Consider the following 21,127-nt stretch of genomic DNA (forward strand, 5'->3'; position numbering starts at 1 on the left):
TTTCAATGGATTCTGCTGTAAATTGACCGAGATAGCTCTATTTATATACTTAATGTAATATTGGGTTGAGTGTATGACGTCATCAGTCATCTCATTTGCATATTTTACACATTTTTCACACTTAAATATCTCGGGAACTAATGCAGATATTTGAAAACGGTGAACGGCGTTTTTATTCTTTCATGGAACTCTATGTGATACACCTGAAAAATCAAGGGGTAAAAATTTGATCATAGCACCACTTTCAGTCTGTCTGTTTGTTTGTTTGTTTGTTTGTTTGTTTTGTGGTTTTCTAACTTAGTGACTTTACTTTAGCTGATTCGGGAATAAGATTTTCGTGCTTTATCTTATCACGTGGCTACATGATGATTGAGTAGCACTGAATCGCTTTGATGAACCTAATATAACAGCCATTTTATTGTACCCCATATACAGTGTCGCTTCGTCCGGTTAATTGTATAACTTGCAGGTGTGTCTTTTGTTCGTTATACAAGAACACCTCCCGTTTCATTTAGGAAACTTTTGGTGGGTGTATCGGATGCTTCGATCGGCCAAAAGAGAAACTCAACTGAAACTATACCATATCTGTTTTATTACCAAAACTCGGAAATCCACCAGGAAGAACTCAGAAAACTTCATCATTAATGTTTTCAAAACGCTCAGACTTAGAGGGTCGTGTTTCGACCTTTTTCTTCTGACAATTCACACTAACCTTCTGTACTTAGACCTGACGAGTGCGTTCCTCTACTCGTAAAACCTTAAATAACACATCCCACATTGCCCAGTGGGCAATTTTCCCATAGTAATCGGAAATGATGACAAAAGTTCAACCCTCCAAGTTCCTGTGCATTGCAACATGAATTGAAATGGCTCTTTTCATCGTGATGATTTCAACCCTTTTGTAGCCAAAACTGACAAGGTTAACGTCGAGATAACAACTTCTGGTCTAAAAATGTTGGTTAACTCATTTGTGACCGTTGTCCGGGTCAGGTCTGTAAGTCGTCTGAAATAGTTTCATATTTTTGCCAAAATTGAAGTGTCAGCTCACACTACAAACAATCAGTCTTTATGTTTCTGTTTACTGACCAAGCCAGTCTAAGTTTTGTTGGACGCGATTCACGAATGATTCTTCACCTCCAGGTATTGAATTGTTCATCAGAAAATCTGAGAAGGCGGACCATCATGTACTGGAGAATAAAAACGGAAAACGTAAAGTCTGTAAAATTATTTGCTTAAGTCCTGCCTTATTTTTATTCACATGGTTTTTTGCCAATCCTTATTATAACACCTTCTTAACTCAATCTCCCAGTGCCGATCGGATCACAGGGGGAAGTAACAAGCTTCAGGCTAAATTGGAAAGATGCCTTCGATTAGTTCGCGACCTCAAAGGGCCGTCAGTTGCCATTGGTGCAAATTGTTTTGCTGGATCAGTTACCAAAAGTAAACAATTTTGCTTGATCGTTCGGCTGACGAGATATTTTGCATTTTCGATTAATTTGTCTATCTTACTACACCTGATACAGTTCTATGCCCTATTCAGAGCTATGTAGAGGTCTTAATTGCAATTACATGATTCCTTTCTCATACGATTTTATATTTCATTCAAAATCACTGATGACCTTCCCCACCTCCCTTCACCGCGTGGAACAGTCTTTTTCAGTCAGATTTCGTTTCGCACAAAAACCTCTTTATTCGTCTACCCGCACTGTGAACAGATTTTCATAAATATTGGTCGAGCAGAGCGTAGTGAAAGAAAAGGATTATCTTACGGCATCAGAATAGAAATTAATGTCTCACCGCAAAACCGATTTGAATCCCCTCTAGCCATTGTTGTGGTCAGTTGTCGGGTTTCCGCAAGAAATTAATTTGAAGCGAGTGAGTATTTGAGTCTAAACACAGGCCAAAATTTACTCGTTTGGAATTCAAGATGAAATACACGTTCTTTCCTAATTGAATAAACAAACGTAATCTTTTCAGTTTGCTCAAGCACCGGTGACGGAGATTCTTGAATGTTTGACAATAGCTTTGTTGAATTCTGTGCTTCAAGCGTGCCGTATGTAGTCAAACAGTCTGGCTTCATTTCAGAAAACCATTATTCATGATCTTTAGCGCCCAGTACGTGAAATCAACATCGATTCAACTACAGGGGGTGCTCCGATTAAAAATAGTTTATATTGAATTCTTCGTCATCAACAACACGCAAGTGTGCTCAGATATCCGCTGTGTCACGCATTTCGTGACCGGAAAAAGCCAAGATTAACCGGAAGGTAGATAAGTATCTTATTCACCTACACGGACCAAAAGGGAACTGTATTTAACAACGCAGCCCAGTCGTGAAACGATTACAAACAGCTGCATCTTAACAATAATTATGGTAAGCAACTTGAATATATATGTTGTTGCGTTCCTTCAGTCGCTCGGCTATCGCTGGCAATATCGGAAACTTTTGCTCAGTTGTATTTGTTAAGAAATCTTTATGACTGCGTTTTAATTGCTTTAGGAAAAGTGCTCGTACTCAACAGCTAACGAGCGACTGCCCATCAAGAGTCCAATGGTTAAAAGAAGAAAGAATGGGACAACTTCGAGCGTTAAAAATGTTCAGGTTGCCGTGTTGGGGAAAGATGGAGTAGGGAAATCAGGTAAGCCAATTGAATTCAGCACGTGCGAACAGTTTACACTGGGTTCTCGAGTAGCACATCAAAAACAAAGTCGCACTCTCCATAAAATCACTGATAGCGGTAGCTTTTATTTTAAAACCGCAAGAACTTCACGCACTGAACTAAAATATACATAACGGAAACGGCTAATATCTTAAAATGTAGCCACATGATATGGCATCAGGTGAGGCACAAGTCTGAGAAACGAAGCAGAACTTTAAAACAAACAACGCTCTTAAGCTTCGGTGTAAATGCTGTAAATGTGACGCCTTGTTTTGTACAAGAAACCCTGCATTGGTAACGTTAATTAAAAATCTCCTACTCGTCGCTGAGGAGACGTGGAAGAATTTTCGGGACAATTGTTTTCTTTTTAAGCCGAACAGTGAGCGTCACTGGCTATCCTGTTGTGTAGAGCATTAACCGGACTTAGCTGGAGGAAGTCAGTTGTGGCGGCGACACAGGTCGAGCTATTTAATTTAAAATTTTTTCAAAACAACAGTCTAGGCCTCGGGTCTAGCTCTGTGTTATCATATGAGAAAAATTTTGTTTTCAGAAAACACGCGGGGTCACACAAGCTATTTTAACGCATTTCTGGAGCAAATTTTCAAATTCGTTGAGTGACTGGACAACAGTTTACCAGTTTACGTGTTTCTAAATTCACAACGATTGCGTTTCTATCTAAATTAAACGGTTGGTAAGAGATTATGTGTATTTTTGCGAGAACAAAATCGACCACACTGGAATTAAGTAAGAATTCATCAGTTTAGTGTCGTAAATTTAGAAAGGTCTGACTATCACATCCGAACTGCTATCAAAAGCCCACTGTTCCAATGCCAGTGTCGGAATGGTAGAATAAAGACGTTTTTAACTACTGTTTGTCCAAAACATGTGTTTCACAGATTACAGTAAACAATATCAACATCTTTTAAATGACCCACCGAAAGCGAAACTGTATATTGTTTCTGCAAAGAGCGACTAGCGTAGGCTACAAGCCAGTAAATAAAACTAGCCGCATTCAAATGGAAAACTACATGGTTAACTAAAGAAAACAGCCGGTGAAGATTACCGTTAATTGTTTTGTCGATTTTAAAGTTCTTATTCGCTTGTTTGTGATCATCTCAGTTCTCAACCTTCCGACTTCGACACGATATATTTCCCTTGTTTGACAGTTGATATATAAGCCCAACATGAAACAAATGTAATTTATCGATATATTATAATCAAGAACAAATGTCATTGTTGGCCTTCACCGAACCGAAACTTTAACTTGATTGTATTTTCTAGTATTTCGGACGCCCACCAAGACGATTAACACAGTCACGAACTAGAGTATTTATCAGCACAAAATGTGTCTGCTAATACCGCTTGAAAAAAATTCATCCTAAGTTACATGTACATCATTAACTCACGAATCGAGGAAACGAATACACAGAAACCCCAAATTAAACTACTGTAGGAAAAAGTCCGGATTTAAAGTCGAATTGATCTATCTGTCTTTACCCGAGCTAAGCACACGAACACAGTCTTGCCCTTTCGGCAACAAAATTGCAAGGGCGATTGTCTCTCTTATACCGTCCAAATTATGCTGAACTTATCGCGCAAAACTTCGTTATCTCCATTTGTCTTTTTCCGACAAGCCCCTAAGCCGAAATTTCGTGTTCGAAGTTACACACGTAGATGTTTTGCAGCCAACTTAAATTTTAGACAGCTTGTATTAAAGTTTTTTTTTTTTTTTGAATATATTTTAGCGTTTACTGTTCGAGCATTAACACGACGTTTTATTGGAGAATACGACACCACGTTAGGTAAGTTGATATAATAATTAATTGATTTAGCAGCCACTGTGTAAATTAACGACTGAGTATACGATAAACTGAGCCAGACGAGATAAGCTCTTAGTATTATCAGAAAATTATTTCCTGGATAAAGGTTAATCATGAAAGCCATCTTAATGTAGCATTGGAGACCTGTTGACTGTCAGTGTTTATTTTTCAGGGATTCCAAGAGCTTTTTTTGTCCAAATTTATTTTCAATGAAAACAGCAACAGGGGGTTGATAAACCATTTAATAGTGGAAAAAACCACCGGATGTTAAGTGTGGTCAGTTTAGAAAAGAGAACTCTCGTAATAACTTAGGTACGGTGTAATCGTACAGGTCCAGACATGTACTCCAGGAAAACACCGGTCAGTTTAGCCTATTCATTCCCAGTTTTGAAAAAAGAAAAGCAATTCCATCTTCTTATCCCTGCACGTTTTCCCTGATGTAAACACGGGGAATTTGGAGTTACATCAAAGAGAGGTTCTTCCATTCAGGTTTAATTTGACCTTGTTCGTGTTATCACGTAACTACTTGTCAAGTGCAAAACACTGAGATTTGTCAGAGACTCACTAGAACAAAAAAATGCTTGCAGTGCATCGCGTATTCCCAACAGGATAGCCTGGCTGAGACTTTCCTCATGATCAGCTGAGTTTGTAGTTATTCCTGGGAATTTAGTTTACCTCCTGCCAAACTAGTCCAGCATTTTTCGTCCATTAGGAAGTCAGTCAAAACTCAGGTTAAAAATACAGTGGTGAATAAAATCAAGCCAACTTCCACTGGTAATAGATATTAGTAAGAAATTCAGTACCTTAAACACTAGATTAAGCGCGATTGAAAACGCACTGCGGTCATGAGATACGATTCCATATTGCATTTGTTAGTGCAAAAAGCACTCGACAAACCGGTAAAAGGTCGAACAAGACGATTTCCGTTGACAAAACACAAAAGTTATAGGGTTTCACGGGTTAATCTGGCGAATCTTGTGTGAATAGTGATGTCAACGGTTGTCGGCTGAGTTTAATTTAAAGATTCCTCGTTCTTTGCATGCAGTGGCGAAACATAGCCCTACATAACCTGTCAGTTAGTGCCGCATTTTTAGTCTCCTACTTTACAATTTGCGTAGTTTATTAATTCTGTCTGTGGTACACACTGACTTCACCCACCCAATTTTGTTTTCCTATTTCTCCCACGTCGCATCCCAAATAGTCAGAAAAGCATTAATTAGTTTCATCCTTTTAATCCATTCAAACATTGTTCTTTACATCAGTCATCTGACTAAGCCGGAAGAACTCTGGTCATTTCGCTAATCCGTTATCGTTTCAAGCCTTAACTCAGCCATAACTCAGCCATTAAGCCTGTAATCATACGGAATTTTCAAAGATAAATAAAATAAATTAAATCTGTGCATGTGGGACTTAGTTGTTCCTGCACGAAAATTGCAAGTAGCATCATCTTCCTAGAGAATTTCGACGGTTTCTGCGTTCAGTTTTTGAGAAAATGTTTGCTACAATTTGATTGAACACGAAGAACAAATTGGTGTAAAACTCGCTCAGTTTTGATCGATTGAAGAATAAAAGATTGCATGTGGAATTATAGGCAGAATGCTGTAGCGAGGGACATTTGGCTCCCGGCCTTTCTTAAATTTCTTAGCTATAAGAGGATAAAAGTTTTTTGAATTAAGAGGTGGAAGAAAATCACGATTGGAGCATATACGTTTTGTTGACTACGTTGGTACCATTTGCAACAATATCATGCGGTGTAGTTTCATCGAGGTTCATTGCGGAGTTTTTGTTTAGAGAAGAGACTTTGATCGTAGTATTTTGGTTTAGGCTATCTCAGTTACAACTCTATATTTGTCGTTGGACTCTGTTTGCTTATCATTCTAGTCTACGGTGAAATCACGACTTTTTTTTTTTTGAATCTCCACGGAAACAAAAAAAAGTACATTGAAAAATTGGGTCTAGTCGTGAAAGCGGGGGTAAATTCACAGTGTTCGACCAAGGGGAGGGGAACTACTTTTGGTTCGAGTTATCGGGAGGTTAGAAAAATCTAGGGTTCGAGGAATTAATTCCACTGTATTATATACTTGGTTACGCGTTGATTTTGTGATAAGGAGGCAAATAATGATCACTCAGTACTCGAGGAACTTTAAGGCTTCAAGGAGTCAGGGGAGATAAGTACTTCATGTAAGAAATCAAGTCATTTCACTCGCTTCTTCGCAGAGTGCACATATCGTCATAATGTGGAGTTGGATGGTCAGTTTCTGTCTCTTGACGTTCTGGACACAGCAGGAAAGGTGAGAATCTCATCCTTTTATCCACATCACGCTGTTTTATCAATGTGGGCAATTTAGTTATCGTGGGTAGGTAAATCTGCTTGCAGTACAATATTTACAGGTTCTTTGGCTATTGGCGAAAGTATTAAAAACTTGATCATTGCATAATGCAATTCAAGGGTTTTCGTTGGCTTAGCCTTCACGGTATATTTAACAATGATTCACCGAAGTGGAGGTAAATATCTATCACTTTCACCGACACTGAGGTGAATAATTGTTTTAGTATATACCACAGAAGCTGAATAATTAGCGGACCAAAACGTTATTTTATGTTTGACAAGCGGTTGGAAATTTTAAAATCTCTCGCGCCGGCTGCTCGGAGGTGGATAGTACTTGCTAATCACCTCCGAGTTAACCAATCAGAGCTCGCGAAAAGTACTATTCACTTGTGTGGTATATACTAAGAGCCATTATACCATGCTCTACTCGGTGCTACGCGTCTCGTTATCTATCTATCATCTCACATCCCACGCGCGCTCGAGGAATAACACTTAGCGTCAATGGCTTAAACCCACGCTACGCACTGACTTAAAACGAGGTGAAGATATCTGGGATTAACCGATTCTTAGTTAACAACTGCCACTGCTGTCACCTAGGTCAAGAACTCTATAGCTACATAACATTGTGGACTACATATCTGATAAAAACCGTGTGCACTTGACTCTGAAGATAGCTAATACTTATATTGTCAAAACGTCAGTCCAAATCAACATATATAACAGCACACAGTCTCACAGTCACACGTTTTGACACTTACAAGCAATATAAAGTTCGGCATTGACCCTAAACCACCAGGTTTTAAAGTTAACCAAAGTATTAGTTTATCTCGTAATAAAAATGTTTTCACTGCTTGTATTTTTGTGTAGTTTGAGATTGTTCTAACTCAAAACTGAAGGACAACTGAACAATATAAATAGAAAACCTCACCGAGACGTTACAAAACTGAAATCAAAATTCTCGCTAATCCTGGAACAACTCGGCCCAGATCTCTCACGAATCAAACCAGTATTGTGCATGTACTTCACACTACTGACTTTAGAATGTACTTTTCTATAAAATCACCAGTGTTTTCGTAAAGCAGAGTGGCATAACCAATGTCTGTTTTCTGTAAACTGTAATTTAAAAGGCGGAAAGCTAAAGAGAAGGCTTATAGTCCTCCTTCCCGCTTCTATACAAGGCTGTTTGCGACTGTGTGTGTAGGGTTTCTTTGTTTTTGCAGAATCACAAAGCCCCGTATTCTTTCTGACCCGTCTTCTAAATATCCTCGTATTTGCAGAACTCCTTAGAAAAGATCGATAACTGCGTTCACACTGGATCAGACCTGTTCTTCGTCCTTTACTCCACCATTGACCGAGCCTCATTCGAAGAAGCCTCTCTGCTTTGCCAATACCTTCTGAAAACCAAGAATGTTAACCCAGCCTGCCTGGTTCTTGTGGGCAACAAAAGCGACCTGAAGCATTTTAGAGAAGTCGAAGAATACGAGGGAAGATTGTTAGCTCAAGCCCTGGAGTGTGGCTTCTGCCAGTTATCAGCGTCCGAAGGATTCGATGACTCTCAAAATGTTCTTTACAACACTCTTCGGCAATTCGTGAACACGCAGAAACACGGATCACCTTCCATTAGGGTGTTTATTGACAATGTGTTAAGCCGAAAGAAGTCGATGTCGTAGTGCATGTTAGAGGGAAGCATATGATTGTATATCTGGAAATACCGATCAGTGGAGTGGCAAAATGGTTGGAAGGGGTGGTAGAGATGTGGAACGGGATGTATACTAGTGAGGTTGTTTTGATTATGCTGATCTCTCCACGCTCGCCCCATCCTCCCAATAAGGGGGGCAACCCTTCCTCTGTCCCTACCTGACTCCCTGTCCTGTCACATACATACAGTATACAGTGGAATCCCGATTTTCGAAGCCTCGTTTTTTCGAACCTCCTGATAACTTGAACCAAAAGTCGTTTCCCTCTCCTCAGTCGAACGCTGTAAATTTACCCCCGATTTCTCGTACTATCCGATTTTTCGGACTAATTTTTGTTTTCCTTGGAGGTTCGAAAAATCAGGATTCCACTGTACCATAATTCATCTAGGAGATGAAATACAAATTAAATGGTGCGCTTTTGCTAAGAGTTATAGATACTATCTAGACTACAAAGCTTTCTTGTATACGTACATAAATACCTGCCGGGGTTTCGAGAGATAGATAACAAACAAATTTTAATAACTTAGTTAGCGGCGACAAAACGAATTTCTCTAACGGGATCCGGGGGGGGGGGGGTTGAGGTAGCAATTCTGGAAAATTCGGTGTATTTATTAACTTTCAAAATGTTAAAATATGATGTTTAACAGTGTTTTTTAAGGGATTTAACTATACCATAAAACTCAAACTGATAAAAATTAGAGCCAGTTTACACAATAAAATGGTTACCTGATTATACTTGGTGTGATGTATTTGTCGTTTGTTTGTGAGCTTGTTTTATTTCAACTGATGTTGAGACGGTATCGGGAGAACATAAACTGGAAAACATGTGGAGGTTGAAGATACAAGACTCAACCCGCTGGTATTGACCTAGGGTTGCTAAGCAACAGGAATTCTCTAAATGCACCATCATGACGTCAGAACTACTGGAATGTTTTCCACTGCTCGGGAATTAATTTGTTATTTTATGCGTCTTTTATTTCGGTTGCCTCAGTGGGAGATTTCTGAAAATAATCCTTTACCATTACTGCAAGGTCAGTCACTCTAACCGGATTCGTCTTCCAAACCAGAGGGTGTATAGTAAGGCAATTTTTTTTTATCTTTGATCCATGGTGACAACAGTTTAACAAAAGTAACAACGTCAAACTGTAAAGGAAAAAGATCTGCTGCAATTTTGTCGGGGAAGTATCGAATTTACCTTATTATTACTTATTTTCGCGAGACTAATTTTCGCGATTTAACAAAATTCGCGAAATTAAGGCCCGCGAAATCATCCTCATCATCTGACTGATCTTGCTGAATAAGTTCCTTTAATACTTCCTCAGCACAGTCGTCAAATTTGCCATCGGCATCTGGCTCCCTGTAGTTTTCTGTGATCAGCTGCTGGAGCCTCTTCATGATGGCTTCATTCTTCTCAGAAGAATAAAATACAGAAATGGAAGTTTAAAACGAGTGACCTAATTCGGAAAATTTAACTACCTTCAAGTGAAAAACGGTGATTCGTTAAAATTGCGAAATTTAAGTCCCGCGAAATATTTCTATTCCAATTCACGAAATTAAGGTCGCGCGAAAATAAGTGATAATAAGATATTTAAAGTCATGACGTGTTATGTATACAGGAAACGAACGAAGCAAATTAAAAGAACAGCTGTAACCAGGCAAGATGTTGCATGGTTCTTCTTGGGGGGGGGGGGGTTGTTTTGCTTGCCCTGCCGGCTATTCTTCCTTCTGTGATTTCTTCCTTTTTTACCCAAAATAAGGGGGGAGGGCCGGGACCCCCGGGCCCCTCCCCTAGATCCCCAACTGCAAACGTGAGCCGGATGGGGATCATTAACCTGCATCTAAAACGCCTTTTTGTTGGATGATTTTGGAAGTTAAAACCTTACTGTATGCTAAATTTGGTTGCATAGCCACTTACTTCTTTAAAAACATAACTAATAAATTATTTTTACCAAGAAAAGTCTTTGACCCAGCCCTTATATATTGCTCCAAAGTAAACTGAAACACGCGAGATTACATTTGGAGGCGACTTTCTCTTTACCTGTTCTTCTCGCCGGTTTGTCACTGTTGTTTAGCCCCGCATGGAAGAGAAATCTGGCTAAATCTGCCTTTTTCGCAGGCAAGTCGAAGGATTTTCCGTCTGGTTCCTTTCTCCTCTGTTGACACTCCTTAGATAAGATCAAGAACCTCAATGTCAGATCCAAGGAGGGATTGACCATGATCCATATCGGCTACGTGTGTTTTCGCCCAAGCTGATGTCGACAACAAAATAGATCTGACATAATTAGAATGAACTTGTTATGTAGCTATGGTGACGGGAAAGCTGTTTACAAGCTTAACTTCTCGATGCATTCTCGCAAGTTATTTTTATCAACAAATGTTTGTTTGATTACTTAAGAAGCCAGCAACAGATTTTCAGGCAAAATACGTAGCCGTCTACGCAAACACTCAAAGGGTTGGAAAAAGATATTTCTCTTGGCTATTTCACCAGCGTAACAAAGCCGATTTGAAAAAATAAACAAGCACAACCCATTGAAAACACCAGATTATGATAAACTTAAAGAACGATAACAATTGCTATAACTGTGATTTTGCGCTATTGCTATTTGTGAGGAACGCAGAGTATCTAATGATATCTAAAGTTTTTTTTTTTCCGTCGCAAGGGGTTGCAAGGGCAAGTGTTATCGTGGTTTAAAATGGTGCCTTCGTCATAAAGGATGTCAGACAAAGATAACACGATAACAGAGTCTAGAAATTGAGGCATGCCTGACTGGACTGCTTTGATAGCCACTCCTTGACTCGAAAATAAAACAAAAACAGAAGTGTTTGCCTCTTGTTTGTTTGTTTTACACACATAAACCGTATTTTAGAAGTTTCCTGTCTAACAAGTCTACGTTGATTTTAATTCAGCGGGAGACTATATCGGAATTTAACCACAGTTTCCCCATGTCCGTCTTTAGTTGTTCAGGTCGCTATCTCTCGCTACTGTTTTCTGTGCCACTCAGCAGGGCATCGCTCTGGATACGTGCCCTGTAGGTCGTCGAGTTACGGAAAAGAGGCCTATAAAAAGACGGCAGACTGCTTCCGTACATATTCCTCAGAGTGTGCTGAATTCACCATGTCGAACTGGATGTTTAAGAGCGTGAGGCGAAGACAACTTAACCTGGTAAGGCACGGTTCTTGTGATATTTCAGGATCGCTCGCTGATGTACAATACATAATCACATTTATACGTAGCTTCTTTTAAATTATCTACAGGTTATTCACAATCGAAACTATATCTTCTAAACAAAATCGGCACTGATTCCATGATAAACACTGCAGTAATTGCAATCAGGAATTGAATTACATCTGCGTTTTGAAAGTCTCCGGCTAAAGGCTTTAAGACATCCGTTAGAAATTTGGGACGAAATATTTTGGGGGGACATATTAGCAGAGGATACTCGAGGAAACACGTGTGTATTTGAGGGGAGTAAGCATAGGGCCTCGAATACTGACTCAGCGAAAAACGAGACCACAGAAAATCAACGTGGGAAGGGTTTTCAGAGGAGCTTGGTTTTGAAGCATGGTACCAACGCTTATTTCAGAGAGTACTATCGATTTTCAGCATCGTCATTAATTCCAGTCCCCCAACTAGGACATAGGGCCTTAATCTCTAATTCTATCAGTAGCTCATCCATAATGTGAGCACTATACGAAATTCAAGGTTTCGTCGATATGCAATTCTTTGTCATCAGAAAATGTTAGAAATGATAAGATTTGGCTTTGAGTTTCTACAGACAGCTTAAGTCAAAACAGAAAGGGTTAAAATGAAGTCAACTGTGCATGCGCAGAGCATACAGTCGGCTTCTTAATATTCTCCAACGAGAACCATGTGGTATACTTACACTGATGTTCTGGAACCTTCGGAATGCTGTATGTTTGCCAGTTTATTTGTGCGGATAAAAAGTTCCCGTGTTTCTCAACGGAAGGAACTAAAGTTACCTTACAGGTGTTAGCGATATTTGTTTATAGTTGTCAAGGAAGTTCCATCTTTGCCGGTTAATAACAATGAGAAAAGCGAATTATCTCCTCTGTAATAACCACTGAGAATAACATCAACACTGAAAGCTTTTAGTAAAGGCCCAGATACGGAAAAAGCGCATTTATTGCAAGGATATTCAATGAGGAAGTGCGTCTGTTTCATACCTGAGATAAGGACCTGTATGACTCATGGCGTTAACATCTAAGAGGTTGTTCTGGAAAGCGTTAATATATCAGTAAACATTTCATAAGTGTGTATCACTCTTGGCTCAAAACGTGTTATGAAAATGATCTGAATACCTGATAGCGATTCATCAATTTCCAATTGCGGATAGGTGCAAACCGTAAAGGAAACCACAATGGTCGGTGAACAAGAGTCGTGGCAAGGGAGCTCTGTTGTGTTCTGTTGAAATTAGACTTGGTAATAAGATTATCATTACTTTCAATAGTGATAATTGGTGCATACTCGGCTAAACCTATTAACACGTTAGAAATCATACAAAAAGCTTTCGTTGTGCACTGATTCAATTGTTAGACAAAACATTTCCGGTGCAATCCCACTTTTTACCCAATCGCGACCACAGCAAAATTCGATCTGTCTGTATCTGGCTGGCTTTGAATTAACTACTATGCAGAAATAATAGGCCAATTCCGATATATTATAATTCTAACTTGGCTCCGAGGCTAAGGGGAATAAAACAAAAGAAATTAATTATTCATCCCTCAACCTCGATGCGATTTCTTTTGTTTTACTCCCCTACACTTCGGAGCCAAGTTAGAATTTTAATATGTTGGAATTGGCCTATTAAACAAGGGAAAATACCTCATCTCATAGAAAAGAAATTTAGTTCTAATTCACTTATATTACTGCTGATTACTCCTCTTTCAAAATGTAGAAAACATCACATCATTTTGAATACTCTCCGTGCTCCAACAATTTTCTTTTGTTAGTACCCTGCCCTCTTGTGATACTGTAAAACATACAAGCAGCAGTGTAAATATACGTGACGAGTTTGTTTATCAGAATTATTCCTCCTGAAGCTGGGAATATACAGCTATTAGCTTAAGTGAGTTTTCAAATTTTATCGGGATGCAAAACATGCTTTTCTCTGAATGGTCAAAAACAAAACAGCCTATCACGCGAGGGCTAAAGTTGCTATTTATAATTGATGAGATATCGATCTATGTAGAGCACCAGATCTGATCACAAAGAATAATCTCTCTACTCGCATTTAAAGGAACGGTTTCTTTGTAAGTAAAGAAAGAGAGAGAATTTCAATTTATAAATCATCGATTTGTTGTTAAAAGTTTTTAGCCTTGAAAAGTGCCCTCTTGAAATGTCTGTGGACAGTAAAATATTCTGCATGTTCTTTACAAGGAAATGGAAACACAGAAGGGATCTATTGAAAACAAAGAAGAGAATTTTTCGAGTGACTTATTGTCCTGTTGATTTTTGATTCGTGCATGCCACATTTTTTTTCGTTATGTTAAACCCACATGCCGAGTGTTGCGGAAATTCGAAATAGAAACAATGTAAACAACGAGACACGCGAGCGAGTCATTTTCAACTGGTCACGATAACCTTGGGACAACTAAACTCTTTTGACCGGGGTGTGGGGGAAACTGTGGGAAAGAAAAATGTTATTTTACAATTAACTAATCTTCAAATTGGCTTAGTAATCAAACGAGAACCTACACTGGAAGAAAAATATCGAGCTCGAGTGAATGCGCACAAATTGATGTGTATCCCTAAGCTGAAATTAGGCACATCATTTCCACCGCAGAGTGAGTCGAACGATAATTGATGAAGATGGCAGCCTTGTGCAACACTGAATGGTCCAGTATGGAGAAGACATTATTTATCAAATCGTTTTCAAGGACAAGACATGGAAAATGACGGAACTCAGTCTTGTTAAGGGTTTAATTTTTTTTTAGATCAACAGTGTTCGTTCGTGACGCCGAGAAACGTAGCATTTGTAAACATTTATACCAAACAGACATTGCTTTCGTGTTACTAGTGCCAGTCCTAAACTGCGCATAATTCTGCGCGTTTCATGAAGACATACGCTCCAAAAATTCGAGGACTCTGAAGACAAAAAGAGGAAAAAAAAAACAAGAAAACTGAACTTGAAGGAAATCAATGACAAGTTTCAGTAGTTAGGACGGCAACCCATTTGATAATTTCCGTTAATGTGTTTTCCGTTTATTGAATATATGAAAATATATTTCTTAGGCCTTCTTAGCGTATATCATTCTATAATCCAGAACATCTGCTGTTTACTTCAGTCTTTCGTCCGCGTATGAAAACCATAAGCACAGTTATGTTCTTCCTGCAAACAAACAAACAAACAAACTGGACTTGGAATGGTAAGCAAAGTAATTTAGGATTGGTAGTAGCTTCAATTTAATGTGTTCCAAAATGCAAATTTAGCGCCACAGAAACGGGTTTTAATTAACGGCCAGTAGTTCGACTGTTAAACAACTCAGCTTGTAGAAAATGTATACTCTGCCTTCCCTTAAAAGAAAACGTAATGAAAAAACAAAATCAGTACTGTAGTTTCATATGAAGTGTTAACTTGGATTTCCAATGCGGAGCGGACTGCAGGTATTTTCAGTAAGGAATTTTCCCTTTGGGAGTGACGGTATGACAAAGGAGGGTGACTATCATTCCAAAACAGTGTGGACGTGACTTGCAGGCTGACTAACACACAGAACCAGCGACGAATATAGAATTCTTATCTCTATTAAAGATCAAAAAACCTACGGAGAGAAAAAAACATCACTGAAGAACATACAACAACCGGAACTACTTGAGAGTGAAGTGTCTTGACGAGCAAATACCACGCATGCTTCGATCGTTCGTTTACTTGCGAAGTAGCGTAAACAATTTTTTTTTCCCGCAGCTTTGTGCGTACTGTAATAACGAACATAGAGCCATTCCTATTGTAATCTTTGTTCGAGTGCGAAACAATTAATACCAAATAACGTTATTTCAGCTTCATAATTTTAATTTAGGCTTTGTTCAGCTTATGAGTTCTTAATGTTGGAGAACAAAGAAAGACAAAAGAGAGCTGCAAATACAGTGTTGGTACCTTCATTAAAGGGCACAATCGAATTGTTTTCGTATTCCAAGATTCCCTACCCAGGCTAAAGATTTCCTTGCACTGAATTTTTATTTTCAGGAATGCCAGTCAGATATTTCCCGATATTTCGTCATCAGTCCATCAAGTCCTTGATTTTTTTTTTATAATTGAACCAGTAGCACCATTCCCTTGTGTGTCAACAAATATTATTTTCTTGGCAACCGAAAGGCTCCTTCTACCTAGTGGCCGTCTTGTACGTGACGAAACCGGGTACATTTCGTAAATATTTTTAGTCAAAATTGCACGGAAAATGATAACCCTCGAGAGCACTTTCATTTGCTTATAAAAAACAAATCGATCAAAAGTCTTGCGTCCATGATATCTTTATGTACCTCTGCAGAAAATGCAAACGACGATCAAATGAAAAGATAGAGCGTACATAATGTTGTAAGCCCATAAAATTCTTAACTGTGTTTGTCACAGTGATAACCTTCATAGGTCACGTCTTGTAGCGCTTATACGCAAGCAGACTTCCGTGGCCACGCGGGGGTCAACAAGCAAATGATATATCACTACTGATTGACGTCAATGCGACCGTTGACTATAAAGCGAAATATAATTGAACGGTAAATTATTACTGTGTGCAGTTTGATAACGAAACATCACGGGCTAGTAAAATCTGCCTTGGAGTAAACAACGTTTACAGAGATACATAAAGGACTGACATTTGAAAACGGTATGATCTCTTTGCAACGTAACACTCGTCGATTAATTCCTTGTCCTAGATTTTGAGAGATACTTCACGAAGGTGGAAACCCTGAGATTTTATCAGCGGGTATACGGAGTTGAAAAGATCTTTTACAATTAGCAGCTATTTTTGTTTACATCTTTTCTCGCATGTCCTTGTTTTTACAAATTCTACGACATAAGTTAAACGAGATTGCGGAAACCGAATGTATTTCAGGTTACATGAAGTGAAGCCATTTTGATTAAATGCTGATATTTTGGATAATGACATTTCAAATACTCGCTAGGTGTATTTCCATTTTGAAAGTGTTCTTCACAGTGGGACATTGATTTGAAGATTAAATTTGTAAATTGCAGTTTTGTGACCCGTGGAGATCACATTTTATTTCCACGATACTTCAGTTAGCTTTCTTTTATAACCTCTTATTTCTCCACGAACGCGGAGAGATGTGTGAGGTGATAAATGCTCTCAATCAACCATCATCATTCATTGTAAGAAAGATACCCGATTATAAAAAGATTTTATTCGGTACACTTCACTGCATCACTAACATTAGTTCTATTTTATTTCCAGGACCGATCCATGGACAGCTTGTCCCTACCAGCGAACTATAACACTCAAACAAAGCCTCGATCAGTAGGCGGAAACACCACGACCAACTTAAAAAGTTTTCGCTCTGTGGTTTTAGGAAAGGATGGCGTAGGAAAATCAGGTATTTTGAGATTCGAAAGGCAAGTATGTCACGTTCTGACGTTAGAGCCGAGCATGTTTGTTTATGTTTGAAGCTCTCAGCTTGCCGTCAAACAAAGCTTTTTTATCTCACAAAAAAGACACCGATCATGAGTATATTAATTTCCATTGGTGTAAGTCACGTTTCAATTAGGCCAGTAATACCTATTCAATTAGTTTTAAACGTGCCGTTTAGAGCGAAAAAAGGGGATGGTTGATCAACCATATCAAAATAAACGTTTACGTGCTTCCCTAGACAGTGTTTTTCAGACAGAAAAACTTCTTAAATTCCCTAGGGCGACATGTGAAAGCTCACTATCATCGATTGTAATGACAGTCACGTATCAAAAATTACCTTAGAAGATTTCTTAGCATCTTACCGAAGGAATGGAAGCCTCGTTTTGATCTGTAACACACTGCACTGCGATGCGGCTCCGAAAAAAGTTTCAGAACACCCTTAATTACGTTTTTTCGGGATCGAAAAATCTGAAAAACCATTGCGTGCGCTTTTTCCTGGCGAGTAAATTGGGGAAAGGTCGTAGCACATGACCCCCCAAAAATCTGTTTTTATGATAACATTTCCTTAAAAAGAACGCTCAATCCCTATCTATTCTCGTGTACTCCAGCAATCATTAAGTTTAGCATTACAACCGTAATACTTTAACTCATCACCGGAAACGTTTCACACATGCATGGAGGAACATAAACATTCGACATGGAAAACTGTCAAAAACCCGAAAGATGCGTTCGTGACCACTGACATATGAAAACATCTCTTGTGCATTAGGTCGTGATAATTTCCGTAAAAGGAAATACGCACCGTAGAAAGCAAACAGATAAGAAAAATAAACTATTCAACTTACGCAGGAATGAAATTCCAGTAAATCTTCTGCCGAAAGTTCACGAAGGCAACTCAGCTGAAAGAACGCGGAACTTCGTGAAGGTTTGGTGACTGATAGCCTGATGGCATCTTTTCCACAACAAATATAACAGCGATTCAAAAGATTTTTGCGTAGTGGGAGAGGATTTGTTTTGTGCACAGTAGCGCTTGTTTGCTTTTGTATTAGATAGTTGTTCAAGAATGAAGTGTATGTACTTTGCATTGAATTAGAGTGCGCCTGTCTCGTAACTTTCCACGGGTAGACTGGGGTTATTTTCCCGGGGGAGGGGGAGAGGGAGAACTCGCATATAAAAAGGACAAGAGAAAGAAACCCTTAGGGGTACCAAGATCCTGTTTTGTGAACATGGCTTGAAATTTTTTTCACCCCTTGGGGTACCAATTCTTAAACGACACGTTAACTGAACAGACAAAACCTATTTCGGGTCAATACCCTAAAAGGTATTGTGAAAGCTGCCGCTGTGGACCTTTTTAGGCCGAGCTCCCTAAGAGGTGCCAAAACTTCTCTCTTAACTCCTAAAAGGTGCCACGAGCACCCCCCGTCTTTTTTTACATGGGAGTCTTCCCGGGGATAATGTACTGTTGTTTTAAAATTGTGAATAGAGAGATGGCGGGGGGCGGGGGGGGGGAGGGGTAAAGAAGACTATTCTTGCTATTTTTGAATTATGCTGATGTTCATGAAGTGCCCAAGGGCAGTTCAGTTTAGCTTACAAAGCACTTAAAAATTATTTTTAAAAATTAACCACGAATTGATTTTCTTATTTTCCCAATGGAAAGACTTTTTCTCCCTTTTATCTTCACAGCCTTTACTGTCAGGCTTCTCACAAAGCGATTCATTGGGGAATACGACAGGACATTAGGTAATAAAGAGTAAAGAACTTTAACAAAATCCTCTCAAAAAAAGCCTACAGAACTGAAATGTATGAAATCTGTAAGGAAGAAATTGAATGCTGCAAGAGCTTCAAATTTCTAAGCAAAATTTTCCAAGAGTCACTTACTGTCCGCTCTAGAATCGATAAGACTGTAGGCACAATATTCAGGCACTCTGGCGCGCTTTACATACACTCCCGCCATCGAGTCTTTTGGCGAACCAAATAAGAAGAATCATGGCAAATTTAACAAGCTACTTGTCTTAATCTGAATTAAGTTGACAGAATCTGAAATAAAATGTTTGTTCTTTTACTAATTTATTTATCTTTCTTCTTCTACCTATCTCCAGAGGAAACTTATCGCCACCGAGTTGAAGTGGATGGCCAGAAAATTCTGTTAGAAATCTTGGACACTGCAGGGCAAGTAAGTGTAATAATAATTTGCAATATACATTGACTCAGAGCTGAGATCACGGAATCCTTTTCCAGAAATAGAAAATTTTCATTCGATCCCTTACAGTCGCACAATTATCCTAGAACAAGCTTTTGCTATGCATTACGTTGCTTTTACTACAATCGCAATAACTGTTTCACCTGGTCTAACTCCAGCAATACAGTTTAGTCTACGCCTAGAAGAAGTCAAAATGCTTCGAGAGTCCCGTTAAACCTAGATCCAGTCTTAAACCAGTTTTAACACAAAGTTCGCTTAAATAACCAACCCTTTGACTTCTAAATGATGTACCCCCGTTTTGCGCCATATTTTGCATGATTTTTTTAATGATCATGCTCCTTTAAAAATTTCATTTGGTGATTTGACACCGGTTGCCATGACCACTAACGAAAAATATGAGACCACTAACCGACTTGTTTAATGTTGCAGAATTCTGTCGAGAAAATCGACGCGTGTTCTTCAGCAGACGTCTTCTTTGTCCTGTACTCGACCACTGATCGATCGTCCTTCAAGGAAGCAGCCCTCATCATCAGATACCTGCTCGAGACACGAAATGTTGCTCAATCAGCGATATTTTTAATAGCGACAAAAAAAGACCTTAAATATGAACAAGATGTGACGGAGTATGAAGGAAGATTACTTGCTATGGATCTAGGATGCGAGTTTTATATCATTTCAAGTTCCGAAGGTTTTGATGGCACACAGGATGTACTGCGAGGCTCGCTACGGTTCACTTTGAATAACAAGAACGGCAGTGGTTCTAGATCGCCATTGATGACGCGAGTTAAGAAGGGGCTAAAGCAACACAGATCGCAATCACATGGCACTAATCAGCCGCAAGTTATTGAAAGCAGAGAAAGAACTTCCACTCTTTAACATGACGATGAATATCTTGAACAAGATGAAAAACTTCAGCCATATGGCTTGTTCTCATTTGTGTCAAAAATTAAAACAGTTCCAGTACTGGTATAGGCCTGGATGGTCTTCATAACACATGAGGTGTAATGAAAGCCAAACCACGACGTCCAACGTCAGTGGTGCCAACGCACGAGGTATCAAAAAGAACATCTGCCCTCTCAAATTATTGAAGCATTTTTGCGGTGTATACCAGCGCACTGAAACCCACAGGCATGGATGTCGTATGAACAAGATAAGATTTTCTAAACAATGTAAGCCACATGCGACTCAAAAAGTGCAGAGAATTAACTTCGGTGCGTTGCTAAACCTAAGAAAGAGAGGACGTTTACGGACATAAGATGACCACAACAATATGTGTACCAGTAATATCCCAATAGCTGTAAATTAACCAATAAACACTCGAGCATCCAACGCGCTCGTTAAATTTAAGAGGATTGAGCGTTTAACTCTTTCAGCGACAAATTGGACATCCATATTCGACCTACAAACCTTGATTCATTTGTCATAATATAACTTTAACGACTGAATTTGTGTCTTGAATGGTCAGTTTAATTTTTATTATCGGGTTCTTTAGTCATTCTGATGCTATGTAAAGAATTATCTCGATTTAACACTCCTGTTGGCGGAAGGGATAATGCAGCATAACATATATCGATTTGTACATAACCCAGGCGGGCCAAATATTTATGGCAATATATAACCATATGAGGAAGTAGCAGATCCCATTAAAATAGTGCTCAATACACATATAGTGTAGAGCTGAGTATATGAGTAATAACGAAGAGGCAAGATTTGCTGTTACTCCGAGTTTCGTGCTTACGCACTCATCAGACAGTATTTAATGATAAGCATTCCTATCAACTAGATATATATACACGGTATTAAACAATAGGCTAATTGCTGGA

General features: G+C 39.0%; 2 protein-coding genes across 3 annotated transcripts; both read left to right on the forward strand.

The window, feature by feature from the left end:
* Nucleotides 1–1,885: 1,885 nt before the first annotated feature.
* On the forward strand, nucleotides 1,886–9,076 carry LOC145477791 (ras-related and estrogen-regulated growth inhibitor-like). Its single transcript, XM_081455617.1, has 5 exons — nucleotides 1,886–2,374; nucleotides 2,501–2,639; nucleotides 4,406–4,462; nucleotides 6,698–6,771; nucleotides 8,087–9,076. Exons 1-5 carry the CDS (start codon nucleotides 2,372–2,374, stop codon nucleotides 8,477–8,479), a joined length of 666 nt encoding a protein of 221 aa, XP_081311743.1. The 5' UTR covers nucleotides 1,886–2,371; the 3' UTR covers nucleotides 8,480–9,076.
* Nucleotides 9,077–11,431: 2,355 nt separating this feature from the next.
* On the forward strand, nucleotides 11,432–20,922 carry LOC145477790 (ras-related and estrogen-regulated growth inhibitor-like). 2 transcript variants are annotated; one of them, XM_081455616.1, is made up of 5 exons: nucleotides 11,432–11,669; nucleotides 16,931–17,069; nucleotides 18,788–18,844; nucleotides 19,204–19,277; nucleotides 19,734–20,922. In XM_081455616.1, exons 1-5 carry the CDS (start codon nucleotides 11,622–11,624, stop codon nucleotides 20,178–20,180), a joined length of 765 nt encoding a protein of 254 aa, XP_081311742.1. In that variant the 5' UTR covers nucleotides 11,432–11,621; the 3' UTR covers nucleotides 20,181–20,922. The 2 variants fall into 2 exon arrangements, with proteins under 2 accessions (XP_081311742.1, XP_081311741.1); XM_081455615.1 differs by lacking the exon at nucleotides 11,432–11,669 and adding an exon at nucleotides 11,775–16,345.
* The last annotated feature ends 205 nt before the right edge of the window (nucleotides 20,923–21,127 follow it).

The sequence above is a fragment of the Orbicella franksi genome, chromosome 2, assembly GCF_964199315.1.
Source record: "Orbicella franksi chromosome 2, jaOrbFran1.1, whole genome shotgun sequence".
Taxonomy (NCBI): Eukaryota; Metazoa; Cnidaria; class Anthozoa; order Scleractinia; family Merulinidae; genus Orbicella; species Orbicella franksi.

Coding starts and splice junctions, on each gene's coding strand:
- LOC145477791 (XM_081455617.1), top strand. Junction 2,640..4,405: donor AGATGGAGTAGGGAAATCAG/GTAAGCCAATTG, acceptor AATATATTTTAG/CGTTTACTGTTCGAGCATTA. Junction 6,772..8,086: donor TTCTGGACACAGCAGGAAAG/GTGAGAATCTCA, acceptor TCGTATTTGCAG/AACTCCTTAGAAAAGATCGA.
- LOC145477790 (XM_081455616.1), top strand. CDS start 11,622: ATGTCGAACTGGATGTTTAAGAGCGTGAGGCGAAGACAACTTAACCTG. Junction 17,070..18,787: donor GGATGGCGTAGGAAAATCAG/GTATTTTGAGAT, acceptor TTATCTTCACAG/CCTTTACTGTCAGGCTTCTC. Junction 18,845..19,203: donor GGAATACGACAGGACATTAG/GTAATAAAGAGT, acceptor ACCTATCTCCAG/AGGAAACTTATCGCCACCGA.